The 14,891-nt window shown below is 46.6% G+C and overlaps 1 protein-coding gene across 2 annotated transcripts in view; it reads left to right on the top strand.

Moving 5' to 3' along the window:
• LOC127437216 (ELKS/Rab6-interacting/CAST family member 1-like) overlaps nucleotides 1–14,891 on the top strand; it is a 42,541-nt gene that overhangs the window by 10,015 nt on the left and 17,635 nt on the right. For both annotated transcript variants that reach the window (XR_007896549.1, XM_051692008.1), the window contains exons 10-15: nucleotides 216–356; nucleotides 823–1,016; nucleotides 1,319–1,330; nucleotides 2,064–2,151; nucleotides 2,277–2,408; nucleotides 12,021–12,181. Coding sequence is in view for 1 of the 2 variants with exons in the window: in XM_051692008.1 (XP_051547968.1) it covers nucleotides 216–356; nucleotides 823–1,016; nucleotides 1,319–1,330; nucleotides 2,064–2,151; nucleotides 2,277–2,408; nucleotides 12,021–12,181 (728 nt within the window). In the remaining variant the exon portion in view is untranslated. The remainder of the gene's footprint in view (nucleotides 1–215; nucleotides 357–822; nucleotides 1,017–1,318; nucleotides 1,331–2,063; nucleotides 2,152–2,276; nucleotides 2,409–12,020; nucleotides 12,182–14,891) is intronic.

Here is a 14,891-nt window from a genome sequence, read left to right as displayed (position 1 = left end):
CCATGACCAGAGTAATGAGACCTATCTGTCAAAAATGTGCTTACAAACAGATATCCACTATGACAGGTTGGTTGAATGCCTGTCAAAGCAGATTAACTATTATGCACAACCATTAGGAAATCTATCCTTTGAACGAGCATCTAAAGGTAAACGCATGCTGAAATGCTGCATTTGAAGTTGTGTATCTGGGATCTCAGTATAAACTCTGGTTTTAGACTTCTCTCCTGGACCTCAAAGAGCATGCATCATCGCTGGCATCTTCTGGCCTGAAGAAAGACTCCAAACTGAAAAGTTTAGAGATTGCTCTTGAGCAACGAAGGGAGGAGTGCACCAAGCTCGAGAACCAACTGAAGAAGGTGAGAGAGGGCATCCCAGTTGACTACATTCTCATTTGCATATTATTCCTCCTAAAGAGCATGTGAGATAAGAATGAGTGCATCACAAACTATAGGACGCTAAACATATAAGTCAAAGATATTTGGACAGAGTTTGTATTTGTTACCTTACGATTTTTTCAGTTGAAGAAAAGTGCAGAGGAAAGTGAGGCCGAAGCTATCACAGTAGATTTTAATACTGGCACACTGTCTTAGTACATACTCAAAAGAATAGACTTTCCATTCAACAGTGAGGAAATACATTTAGTGCATAGTTTAAGTATGCAAATAGGAATGCATCAGTTGTAACAGTGTGGTTGCTGGCTATCATAAACTACAAAGGCAAAACAAACCAGATGGGAGAGTACGCATGGACTTCAACATTAATATATTTGAGTTTGTGAATGTCTGTGAGTGTGTTCAATCATGGTGTTTATATCTTCATTAGGCCCAGAGTGCCGCAGCCAATGCACAGGCCAATTCTGAGCTTTCAGAGCGAATTTCCTCACTTGAATCTGATGTGGCCAGACACAGAGAGGACTCTGCCAAGGCTCAGGCTGAAGTTGATCGCCTATTGGACATTCTGCGTCAGATGGAGAACGAGAAAAATGACAAGGACAAAAAAATCAACGAACTGGAGAGGTCAGTCACCTGTACTTGGTGTTGAAATTTTTTTGAAGTTTGATTATTTGTTGCAATAGAGTAGCAGTCAAAACATGTTATGTCTTTGTCCATATTTGCTGCCGTGTTTAAGCATCACCGTCAAAGCGTTTTCAGTCCCTGCCTTTGATGGAGTTGATGTTTTGACTGAGCTCCCCCCTCCCCCTTTGAGTTTTGCGTAGAACTACTGATCAAGTACCTTTTTCTCATGCTGAGTGGCCTTTGAACTTCTGCTTTTTGTCTCCCTCTTTTTTCACTTATTCACCTGGAAATGTGATACCTAGTGTGGCTTCCAGGTTAGTAGATACATGTGTACTTCAACACACATAACTGGATCCAGACCTCAAGAATTTGATCCTTTGCTGTTTTCATGTTAACTTAAGGAATAAAACCTGTTAAAGACCCCATGAAATGTTTTGGCAAATGCAAAATTATTTTCTTTTTGACGCATTTTTTTCTTAAATAGCCAATTGCATTTAGTTTACATCATTATGGAAAGACACCATCAGAGTATATGAAATGAGTCCATTGCTAGTTAGTTGCAGGTTGTATTTATAATTTTGTTAGCAGGACGTTCCCTTTCTAGAGAGAATTTTATTGAAATTGTATATGCCACTGCATAGAAGAGTCATTAATATGACCATCCAATTGGTCAGTTTTCACAGAAGTGAAACACTGTAAGTTGTAAATGCAAACTTTTTGGAATACACTAAACTAAAAGCCACAACATTTCGATTTTGAGTTCATGGGGTCTTTATGTGGAAAAAATGGCCACTTCTTTGGGTGGAATATACTGGAAAATATTTAGTTTCTTAGCACAAAGCTATCGCTGTTTCACTACTGTTCAGTATTATTCATGTGATAAAGCTTGGTTATATTTATTGACCAATCCAAATGTTGTCCATGCTATTAAATAGGCTGTGTTTTAGGCCCCACCCCAAACCCTTCAAACTTATAATGTATACTTTGTCTTGTCTGTGTGATTAAGGCCTAAGAATGTTCTTCTTACACCTCATGTTTCTGTTTCAGGCAAATGAAAGAGCAGAGTAAGAAGGTTTCTGGCAAACACAAGGAGCCTTCAGGGAAGGGCAGAAATGTCAATGATGGCCCGCAGCAGGTGAAGTATAGAGAAAAATCATGACAGTTTTGTCATAAGCTATTCTGTTTGGACAGATCCCCACATATTTCCAGCATTGTCAAACTGTGATGTGCTTATCATGAACTGTGCCCTGTCTACCCCAGGAGTCCTTGCGGCAGAAGGCAGAGCGTATTGAAGAGTTGGAGGAGGCTCTTAGAGAGAGTGTTCAAATCACTGCAGAGAGAGAGATGGTGCTGGCACAGGAGGAGGCAGCAAGAAACCACCAGGAAAAACAGGTTAATACTACAATGGAGTACAACAGACTGGTTTCGGAAGTAAAAATCACAGACCTACCATGAGCTTTGAAGTTGTTAATCGATGGTATATGCTTCTTTTGAAGCCTTCAGTCTGTGTTAATTAATCTCAATAAAAAAAAAAGCAGAATTTGTGGTGAAGAACTACACTTCCCATGATCCTGAGGGTGAAAATCCACCAATCAGAGAATTGCGGCAAACAAATCGTTGCAAACAAGCTCTGCAGTAACCGCCCATTTCCACAAGGCACTGTGAATGACGCATTCAAGGCGGTCTCTCAACAATGTCAAACTACTTATATATTTGTATTTATCTGAATATTTTGAAATTAAATGAAAGTCTGTTCTTTCTATAATTATAAATAGGGTGGCCAGATGTCCCGTTTTTCCCGAATAAATTGTGTTTTGTCCCGTATTTCCCCTCTCCTATGATTTCTCTATCACCTATGCGGCTTTCTCAGTCACATGAGTGTTCTATTCAAAGGTAGCCAAGGATACGGCTTGTAAAACCAATCAAATCACACCATGTTATTTGAAGTACATGATTGGATTAAAGTATCCAATCACAATTCCCTATCAATAGACGTCCAGTTAGTGAAAATACTGCAGCATGGCAACACACGTTTCCTCTCTATTGGTCCAGTAGAAAAATACATTATGGTTACTGGTGTAACCTCCATTCCCTGATGGAGGGAACGAGACATTGGTGTCGATGTAGTGACACTAGGGGTCACTCTTGGGAGCCCGAGACACCTCTGGTCTTTGATAAAAGGCCAATGAAAATTGGCGAGTGGTATTTGCATGCCACTCCCCCAGACATACAGGTATAAAAGGAGCTGGTATGCAACCACTCATTCAGGTTTTACGCTGAGGAGCCGATATAAGGTCCGGCCATTTCAGCGGGTAGTTCAGCGTTGTGGCAGGAGGGACCAATGTCTCGTTCCCTCCATCAGGGAACGGAGGTTACACCAGTAACCATGACGTTCCCTATCTGTCACTCACTCGACGTTGGTGTCGATGTAGTGACACTAGAGGTCCCTATACAAAACGCCACAAGGCTGAACTGTGTTACGTGAACTGGCGGTGTGTGGTGGGCAGACTTGCTGTGTGCCTCATAGCCAGCACACCAGGTTGACACGTAACCTCCCCCAACACTGTTATGAGTGTCGAACGGCCTTTTTTGGGGACAAGTCGACTACCCAAAGATAGAGACAGGCTTAACCCAGTCGTGGCCTCTTTTCCCCTTCTCTTTTTCCACTCCCTAAAAAGAAGGGGGATTATCCGACTGGGCCGCCAGGTCTAGTCGTGGGGGTGTCCCTCCCAAGGAGAGGACACCGCGGAGACCACACCTCGCCCCAAGAGGGGGGGGATATTTAAGTGGAAGAATACGTCACATGGTCTTTCCAACCATGTGGAGAGCCTTCAAGGTAGATCCTGCCCAATGGGGGAGGAGTTACTACAACATGGAGACTGGGGCAGAGGGGCTCTGCCCAAGGAAGACGCAGTTTGCCGGCAGGGAATGAATTAGCGGAAGATATAGATCGCATGGGGTTAGCCTTACAGGGAACCGCCACATGCGGAGCACCTACCCCAGAACCAGGCTCTTAGTTAGCGCGTGTACTGGGCCAGCAGCGAGTCTCTCCGAAAACTCGACTGCCACAGGGCTCGGAGGAAGTCAACCAAGGAACAAGTTTTGTGAACACTACTGGGAATTAATGGTGCATATCTTCAGCTCAAAAGGAGGTGGAAGGCGCTATGTGCAAGCAATACACCCGGCCGGCTAACCCGGGCTAATCCGCTTGTGTTGCGTGCCACTACCTGGGACGAAACCGGTTCCACCCGGAGGTTGTAGAACCTTGCAAAGGTGTTGGGTGTTACCCAGCCCACTGCTCTGCAAATGTCTGTTAGAGAGGCACCTCTGGCCAAGGCCCAAGAAGCTGATACACCACAGGTAGAATGGGCTCATAGCCCTACCGGGGGTGGCATGTTTTGGGCGAGATATACCATAGTTATGGCATCAACGAGCCAGTGGGCGATCCTCTGCTTGGAGACAGCGCTTCCTTTCCGCTGTGCACCAAAAGCAGACAAAGAGCTGCTCAGAGATTCTAAAGCTCTGCGTTGGATCCAAATAGATGCATAAAGCGCACACCGGACACAGCGACGACAGGGCTGGGTCTGACTCCTCCTGGGACAGCACTTGCAGGTTCACCACCTAGTCCCTAAAGGGGTGGTGGGAACCTTGGGCACATAGCCCGGTCAGGGTCTCAGGATCACGTGAGAGTAACCTGGACTGAACTCCAGGCACGTTTCACTAACAGAGAACGCTTGCAGGTCACCTACCCTCTTGATGAAAGTGAGCGCAGTCAGGAGGGCAGTCTTCAAGGAGAGTGCCTTAAGCTCGGCTGACAGCAAAGGCTCAAAGGGGGCTCTCTGTAGACCCTGAAGAACTACAGAGGTCCGATGAGGGAACGAGGCGCGGCCTGGAGGGATTCAGCCTCCTGGCGCCTCTTAGGAACCTGATGATCAGGTCGTGCTTCCCTAAGGACTTACCGTCGACTGCGTCGTGGTGTGCTGCTATGGCAGCAACGTAACCTTCAAGGTGGAAGGGGACAGCCTCCCTTCCAACCTCTCTTGCAGGAAGGAAAGCACTGATCTGACTGCGCATCTCTGGGGGTCTTCCCGATGGGAAGAACACCACTTAGCGAACAGATGCCACTTAAAGGCATACAGGTGCCTCGTAGAGGGAGCCCTAGGCTGAGTGAACGTGTCTACCATCGCAGGTGGGAGACAGCTTAGGTCTTCCACGTCCCGTCCAGGGGTCAGACATGGAGATTCCAGAGGTCTGGGCGTGGGTGCCGGATGGCGCCCCTTCCCTGAGAAGGAAGGTCCTTCCTCAGGGGAATTTGCCAGGGGGGAGCTGTCGCAAGGAGCGTGAGGTCCGAGCACCATGTCTGGCCGGGCCAGTAAGGTGCTTACCAGGACGACCTGCTCCTCATCCTCCCTGACCTTGCACAGGGTCTGTGCAAGCAGGCTCACTGGGGGAAACGCATATTTGTGAATGCCAGGGGACCAGCTGTGTGCCAGCACGTCTAATCCGAGGAAGGCTTCGGTCAGGGCGTACCAGAGCGGGCAGTGGGGAGGATTCTTGGGAGGCGAACAGGTGCACCTGTGCCTGTCGAATCGACTCCAAATCAGCTGGAGTCTCCACTCTCCCCTGAGGGTAACCTGTTGTGACGGCGCATCCGCCGTAGTGTGATTGCCCGGGATGTGAGTGGCTTGCAGCGACTTGAGGTGCTGCTGATTCCAGAGGAGGAGACGGCGGGCGAGTTGTGACATACAACGAGAGCGCAAACCACCTTGGTGGTTGACATATGCTACCGTTGTCGTGTTGTCTGTCTGAACTAACACGTGCTTGCCCTGGATCAACGGCCCATTGCAAACAGCACCCCAACCCGTTTTGGAGGCGTCTGTCGTGACCACGACGCACCTGGAGACCAGTTCTAGGGGAACACCTGCTCGTAGAAACGAGAGGTCGGTCCAAGGGCTGAAAAGATGGTGACAGACCGACGTAATGGCCATGCGGTGTGTCCCGTGGCACCATGCCCGTCTCGGGACTCGAGTCTGGAGCCAGTGCTGAAGCGGCCTCATATGCATCAACCCGAGCAGGGTGGCCACCGCCGAGGATGCCATATGCCCCAGAAGCCTCTGAAAAAGTTTCAGTGGAACCGCTGTTTTCTGTTTGAAAGCCTTCAAACAGGCCAGCACCGACTGGGCACGCTCGTTCGTAAGGTGCGCCGTCAAGGAGACTGAGTCCAACTCCAAACCGAGAAAAGAGATGCTCTGAACCGGGAGGAGCTTGCTCTTTTCCCAGTTGACCCGAAGCCCTAGTCGGCTGAGGTGTGAGAGCACCAGGTCCCTGTGTGCGCATAACACGTCTCGAGACTGAGCTAAGATTAGCCAGTCATCGAGATAGTTGAGAGCGCGAATGCCCACCTCCCTTAACGGGGCAAGGGCAGCCTCTGCGATCTTCGTAAAGATGCGAGGAGACAGGGACAAGCCGAAAGGGAGGACATTGTACTGATACGCCTGACCCTCAAACGCGAACCGCAGGAAGGGTCTGTGTCGGGGAAGGATCGAGACATGAGAGTACGCATCCTTCAGGTCTACCGCCAAGAACCAATCTTGATGCCGGACGCTCGCTAGAATGCGTCTTTGCATCAGCATCTTGAACGGGAGTCTGTGAAAAGCCCAGTTCAGTACTCGCAGGTCCAAGATTGGCCGCAACCCACTGCCTTTTTTCGGTACGATGAAGTAGGGGCTGTAAAACCCTTTCTTCATCTCGGCTGGAGGGACAGGTTCTATCGCATCCTTCCGTAGGAGGGTAGCGATCTCCGTGCAAGGTAGCAGCGTTTTCGTCTTTCACCAAGGTGAAGTGGACACTGCTGAACCTGGGCGGATGCCCGGCGAAGTGAATCGCGCAGCCGAGTCGGACGGTCCGGACCAGCCCTCGTGATGGATTGGAAAGCGCAAGCCATGCGTCCAAGTTCCGCGCAAGGGGGACCAAAGGGACAACGTCATCGGATGTACTGGCAGGTGGGGCCTCGCGGCGGGGCGGAGCTCGAGGTGCCACACCACGTTGTGGCCGTGCTGAGTCTAAGGACATCGAAGCACTTACCTGGCTCCTTGTGACCACCCCCGGAACAGCCTGGGACGGGGGAGGAAGAGGCCTGTCCTCGTGACCCGTGGAGACTGTCACATCGGGGGTGGATTTGTGCCACAGCTGGGCGCTCAGGGGTGGGAGACCGCCGCTGGAGCGCCAACCTGCCAAATGGAGTGGTGGACGGTGGTCGTGATGACAGCCATACACACCGGATACATAACTCAGGGAACAAGGAAACCGCTCTTGCTGAGCTCTTGAGTACTGCAGCCACTTGGGCATGCAGTGCAATTAAATGCAAAAGGTAACAAAAAGATGAAGATCTGCTTACCAGCTCCAGAGCAGCAGGTTTCGTTGTCCCTGGGTCGCCCGTCTCAAGGGCGTTTTGAAGCCTTTCACAGGTTCTGGGCGGCGGCGAGACAGGTGACGTCTGCTTCCTGCGGTGGGCTCCATGCCGGGGCCGGGCCGAAGGGGCGGGCTGCGGCGGAGCCGGTGCAGTCACCGCAGGGGGACGCCCTTGGCGATGAGTAGACGGGGTGCGGGATCTTGAGCCGTGCCGGGGCAGGATATGCCAGCTAGCATCCATCTACTGCTCTACCATCGAGAACTGCTGGGCAAAGTCCTCGACGATGTCACCGAATAGGCCCGCCTGGGAAATGGGGGCAGCAAGGAATCGTGTCTTGTCGGCCTCACCCATCTCGACCAGGTTGAGCCAAAGGTGGCGCTCCTGGACCACTAGTGTGGCCATCGTCCACCCGAGAGACCGCGCCGTGACCTCCGTCGCTCGGAGAGTGAGGTCGGTCGCCGAGCGCAGTTCCTGCATCAATCCCGGGGCGGAACTACCCTCGTGCAGTTCCTTTAGTGCCTTGGCGGACTTGCAGGAGAGCCATGGCGTGCAGGGCGGAGGCGGCTTGTCCAGCGGCACCATAGGCCTTGGGCACCCGCGCCAAGTGGCAGTGCTCTGCGGGCATAGGTGCACCGCGAGCACCTTTATCCACCGGGGGATTGCTGAATAGCCCTTGGCCGCCCCACCATCGAGGGTAGTGAGGGCGGGGAAGCTGAAAAGATTGGGACCGGGCAGTAAAAAGTGCCTCCCGCGACCTTGTCAGCTTGTCAGCTCTTCATGCACTTCCGGGAAGAAAGGAACGGGGGCGGGGCGTGGCTTTGAGCGGCGCCGCGAGCCCAGGAACCAATCACCGAGCCGCGAGGGTTCAGGGAAGAGTGGTGAAATCCACTCTAACCGACGCTCGCTGCTGCCCGGGAAAGCATGTCGTCATCTCCGCGTCAGCCTGTGACTGGGCGATCGACCCCGAAGGGAGGAGCCCAGCTGAGGCTTCTGACTGGACGAGCCCGCTCTCCGATGCTGCGCTCGAGAGCTCGTCACTTTCGCGGGCTCCGAATAAGAGATCAAACTCGCCGTGAGACGAGCCGGCGGACTCACCCGGAAGCCCGATCGGGGCAGACGAGCGTGCTGGGGAATGGGAGGTCTGCGGGGGGTTACCCGGCAGAGGCGGTCCCATTGGGGTCCCCAAATTGCCCCCAGTGCTAGCCGCGCTGGCCTCAAACCCGTGGGTAAAAGGACCGAGGCGGGAGCCTCTGGGGTGGCTCGCTTTCTTACGAAGGCGAGCCGCGACCGCAACGTTGCCATGGACATATTCTCGCAATGAGAACATGACCATCCACAAACACTCTCTCCGCGTGAGCAGTGCCCAGACATGAAAGACAGTGATCGTGACCGTTAGAAGGCGAGAGATAACGAGCACAACCAGGAATAACACACAATCGGAAAAGCATCTTTAAAAAGACGCGTCTTTAAAAAGATGTTCCGTGTGTGCGCTCTTTTGGACAAATATATACTCTTTTAGAGGGGAAAAATGCTCTTTCAGAAAATATACTCTCTAGTTTTTCTGCCGAAGCGCCCAGGGGCGTTCTCTGCAGTGCACTAGTGCAGAGGAGGGAGAAGCCGCTGAAATGCGCCATCAGATCCAGCAGAGGTGAATGAACAGTAGTATTCAGCTCAATGAGCATGACCGTTCGGCTCCGAAGAGAAAATCTGAATGAGTGGTTGCATACCAGCTCCTTATATACCCGTATGTCCGGGGGAGTGGCATGCAAATACCACTCGCCAATTTTCATTGGCCTTTTATCAAAGACCAGATGTGTCTCGGGCTCCCAAGAGTGACCCCTAGTGTCACTACATCGACACCAACGTCGAGTGAGTGACAGATAGGGAACTACACATTTTCGATGGACTGCGTGCATTCTTTCTCAAGAAAAATGGCCAAAGTTTCTAAGACACATTTTCAGTGATCCTTGCACTAAACTTTGAATTGGCTTTGTACTCAAGCAAACAGCCAGTTTTAACTGTGCACTGGAGATAGAGCAAGATCACATAGCAGCCACCGATGCGAAAAGTCTTGCAGGCCAGGTTGGAGGAATCATTCATACCCTCTCACATTAAAAAGCAGTTGGATGCCCTGGTTGAAGCTGGTGACATGCGAGCGGATGATTTCTTTTGTGCAGTGAGAAACTTTTATTCAACATTGGTGGATTACCTCCAAAATTGGAGCCGCTCATTGGAGAACACAGATAAACTTGAGTGGGCCCCACTGAGAGACATCCCAGAGTGGAAAGACATTCAGAGCAGCCTCGAACACGTCTACTCCAGAATCCCCGCTCTCAGTTTGATTGACGAAACCACGCTCCTTGATGAGTGGGCTTGCGCAAAAAACATTGTCACTCGTTGCATTACTGAGTGGAACATGAACAAGACGGCCATGTCTGAGAGATGGACAGACAATTTCGTGATCTGGAGAGCAAGACCATCAACTATGGAGTCTTAGCCAAGGTCGTGGAGTTCGTTTTATGCCTGCCTGGGACATCTGCATCTGTGGAGTGTGTGTTCTCATTAATGAATGCAGCATGGACACTGGATAAATCTCGACTCAGTGTAACAGTCATGAAAGCAATTCTTTTCATACGTCTTAATTTTGGACTGGACTGCTCTGCATTTTACGATAAAAAGAAAAGCGTACACTGAGAAAAAATGCTGCCAGCAAAAAGTACAAGGTGGCAAAAGTTACAGATGCGGATGCACCCTCTACTTCACATTGATCTGTGCCTCAATAAGGATACATCAATTTCATTTTTGCCGGTAGGGGGCTGTCCTGTTTTCCACAATCAAGAATTTGGTCACTCTACTTATAAACCACAGTTTTTAAATAATTAGTTTTATAGTTTCCCATTGTTTTTAATATGATTACATCATGGCAAAAGTATATGGGACTGTAGTTCATTCACTCAATAAAGACATTAAGTACACAGTCTTGTACCTTTGACCGATTGTCAAACACCTTTTAACTTCCAAGTTTGTAATGTTGTGATTCATGTCTGTGCTAATTAATTTGGTTTAATGGCATGGAACTCTTTTATGAAGGGTTTTATGAAATCCTTATAGAGAAAATAAATGGGAAAAATTCTTCCAGAACCAAGATGGCTGTGTGCGGGACTGTTGCGTTCTATACTTACAAGACTAGATTAAATCATGTCAAATAAAGACATATTAGTAAAGAATCTAAATATGCTTTTACATATTAAACCAAAAGTGAGTTATGTTCATGTCAGTCAGTCACTTTTATTTATGTCCCTGTTAGGGGAAACCAGCTCATACCAGCTTAAAGGTTTAGTTCACCCAAAAATGGAAATTCTCTAATCATTTATTCACCCTCATGATATCCAAGGTGTGTATGACTTTCTTTCTTCACCAGAACACATTTTCAGAAAAATAGAAAAATATCTTAGCTCAGTAGGTCCTTAAAATGCAAGTGGATGGTGATCCGACTTTTGAAGCTCCAAAAATCACAGACAGTCAGCATAAACGTCATCCATACGACTCCAGCTGTTAAATTAATGTCTTCTAAAGTGACACGATTGCTTTTGGTGCGAAAAAGATAAATATTTAAGTACTTTTTCACTATAAACCATTGCTTCTGGTCAGCAGCAGTGTGCATTTGTGATGTAATTACGTTGGCACGTTCACGTGAAAACATACACACATGAGACACACCCGAAAGAGCAGCATTGTTTACAATGGAGTAGGAGGAACACTGTATAGAAGCTTGGTTGGTTTTGGTTTAGATCTGTATTTGTATCTGATTGTTTACTCACAATGGTGCGTTTTTGTGTGCTTATCCTGGATGTCTCAACCCCCCCCCCAAAAAAAGTGAGATTACGTCTGTAATATGCCAACACGAATTCGTCACACGAGGACCACATGAACTCAGCGTTCTTGTGAATGTGCATACTGCTGCTGACAGGAAGCAATGGTTTATAGTGAAAAAGTACTGATCTTTTTTCACACCAAAAGCGATCGTATCGCTTGACATTAATTTACATTAATTTAACCGCTGGAGTCCTATGGATTACATTTATGCTGATTGTCTGTGATTTTTGGAGCTACAAAAGGTCTGATCACCATCGAATTGCATTTTAAGGACCTTCTGAGCTGAGATATTTTTCTATTCTTCTTCAGATGTGTTCTGCTGAAGAAAAAAGTATGAAAGAAAGATATGGGATATCATGAGGGTGAGTAAATGATAAGAGATTTTTCAGTTTTGGGTGAACTATCCCTTTAAGGTGACCAAGATGGCTTTTGGAACAGTGCAGATGGTTTGTTGCTGGTCCAAAGTATTCTACCAGCTTCAGCCAGCTTGACCAAGACACTCTACGAGGTCAGTCTCTGCCCCACCAGCTGGTAGTCCAGCTGATCAACCATCTAGACCAGTTAGAACCACCTAAAAACCTTGCAAAACTAGTTACCATTAGAGGCTGGGTTGAGCATTTTTTTTTTTCTGTAGATTTTTCTCGTAACATTTTTGTGATTTATAGAACAAGCAATCCTGAAATAAGTTCTCTGCATCCTGTTTATTTCTTTAAAAGATGGAAGAATTAATTGGAGCGATGGAGAAAGTGAAGCTAGAACTTGAGTCCATGAAGGCCAAGATGTCATCCACCCAGCAGTCTCTGGCTGAGAAAGAAGCTCATCTAACCACATTGAGAGCTGAGAGGAGGAGACATCTGGAGGAGGTGCTGGAGATGAAGTGAGTTAGTGAGCAGCAGGATCCTTCTCACATCTCATCTTAAATAAAGATAATAAGAGTAATTTGTGCTATGCAGAGTGACAAAATCACATCCAATGAGAATACATTTGATGTTTAAATACAGCTATTAGGGGTAGGAATTTGGACAAATGAGCCCATAAAAATTATTTAAAAAAAGAAAACCGAGCAAACTTCAAAATGTCTTGACAAGCTATGCTGTTGATGCTCGCGGGTTAGGACAAAACCTCAGATTAACATGGAATGTAATTGACGTTTTCTCAAACTGAGCAGTATGGTTTTAGTCAGTGGTGTATTTCAAATTGTGGAAACTACTCTGTTTAGTGCCTTACACAACTCAACCATGGTAAAGGTTTACAATAAACCTTTTGATGTTGGAATGCAAGCATTTAAAAAACATGAAACATCTTCCAGATGGCAAAATGGAAGGACAACATCATACCTTATGAAACTAAGATGAACCTTGAACACACTGAATCTTGTCCCTCAGCATCATGCATCAACATGTTTAATATTACGGTACATGTAGGAACAGAAACAAACAGCAGATTGTAGATTAAATGCAGAGTTCACCTTGAGCCAAATTGTTTCCAAGTTGCTAGTTGTGCAAGAGACTCAGTGCATTAGTGTCATGAACTTGTCTTATATACAAACAACTTGAAGATTTAAGTTAATTGCCAGATCACATATTTAAATCATTAAATCATCTTTTACTATCTTTCTGGCAAGTTTCTATTCCATGACATTTCAGATCTGGTAGCACCAGGGACGGATTAGGTACTGAGAGGCCCATGGGCCGGTACACCGTGGAGGTCCTCCATGACGTGTCTAGGTTCACCTTTATGCGCTACAGGACGCTTGGCAGATTTGGTTGGATTTTTCAAATCGACAGAAGAAAAGTTTAGAGCAATGTCTTACATGGCCAATTACATGTACTTTTTAATTATGAAACATAACCATGCGTTATTAATAGTGATGTCCATGGTATTCAAATTCCAAAATCACTATTTGGTTATTCTGCACTTGTTTAGAGGTCTTCAACCCGATCTGAATCCAACGGTACCCGACAAATAACAGAACAAGCATTCGTGAACTCTCGCGGTTAACCAAATATTACAAAAGGTTACCATGCACATATTTAGGGTATTAAGGCATCTTTCGCTTTATCATTAAACATTAAATGCATGCAGGAGTTAAACATTTTAAAGTCCTCCATACTGTTGCATGAATTCTGTCACTTATATGAATTTAAACCTTCAGCTTTGTACATAGCCAGGGTAAACTGTACATTATCTTTGTGTTTGGAAGCGTTTTGTAAATCAGCCGCATTTCTCTGTAGTCCTTCTTTTTGGAAGCGTTTTGTAAATCAGACGTATTTCTCTGTAGACCTCCAAATAAACGTGCAGCACCTGTGGGACGCAGATTTCTTGAATGTGTATTCGAGTGTCTGTACTCGCGCTGCTGTAGTCCAGCATGCATTCGGCCGCACAAATGGTATTTCACATAAGGCTGACAAAAAAAATAATTTAGAGCTCGGGGCCCTTTGGGTTTAGAGGCTCCTGGGCAACGTCCCAATCAGCCCAGTGGTTAATCCATCCCTGGGTAGCACTTTGCCAAGCTGTAGTATTAATAATATAAATCACTTAATAGTAAAAGTATATGGAGATAAACACCATGACAGAAAAATAGGCTGTTAACCATTGTATGTTTTTCATACTGTCTGTTTGTGCGAATATTAAATATAGTGGATGATTCATTCTGCACGTGGTTCATTCTATTTGCTATTTCAGTCTCCTCACTTCAGCCGTGCTCCTGGGAATTAATAGAAAACTGAGAATAAACAAGCTATTTCAGTCATTCTAAGTCAATTATGCAGAATTATTTTGACAAAATGTATATGTGCCTGAGATGTTTTTGTGCTTGTGAAACCAGTCATCCATTAAAGGGATAGTTCACCCTAAAAATGAAAATTCAGTCATCATTTACTCACCCTCATGTTATTCCAAACCCATATGACTTTCTTTTGGGCAAAACAACAGTAGAAGTTAGGCCGCATGACAGCCTCGGTCACCAATTACTTTTATTGCATCTTTATTCCATACTATAAAAAAGAGGTTACTGAGGCTAAAATTCTGCCTAAAATCTCCTTTATGTGTTCCACAGAGGAAAAAAAAATCGTACAGATTTGGAATGACATGAGGATGAGTAAAAGATGACTACATCTTGCATCTCTTCAAAGGAATAGTTCCCCCAAAAATAAAAATTCTCTCATCATTTACTCACCCTCATCTCATCTCAGATGTGAATGACCTTCTTTCTTCTGCTGAACACAAATTAAGATTTTTAGAAGAATTTCTCAGCTCTGTAGGTCCATTTAAAGCAAGTGAATGGTGATCAAAATTTTGAAGCTCGAAAAAGAACATTAAGGCAGCATAAAAGTAATCCATATGACTCAAGAGGTTTAATCCATACTTTCTGAAGTAATCCAGTTTGGTTTTGGTTGAGACCAGACCAAAATGTAACTCCTGAGGGACAAATCTATGTTTGTATTCTGCAGAAGAAAGAAAGTCATACACATCTGGGATGGCATGAGGGTGAGTAATGATAAGAAACCTTTCATTTTTGGACGAACTTTTCCTTTAACTTGTTCCATCAAGTGACACCTGACTCCTAGTCAATGTCAATGAGGTCA

Source organism: Myxocyprinus asiaticus, chromosome 48, assembly GCF_019703515.2.
Source record: "Myxocyprinus asiaticus isolate MX2 ecotype Aquarium Trade chromosome 48, UBuf_Myxa_2, whole genome shotgun sequence".
Lineage (NCBI taxonomy): Eukaryota > Metazoa > Chordata > Actinopteri > Cypriniformes > Catostomidae > Myxocyprinus > Myxocyprinus asiaticus.
Note: the sequence above shows the minus strand (reverse complement) of the source record. Positions and strands in the feature narration are given on the sequence as shown.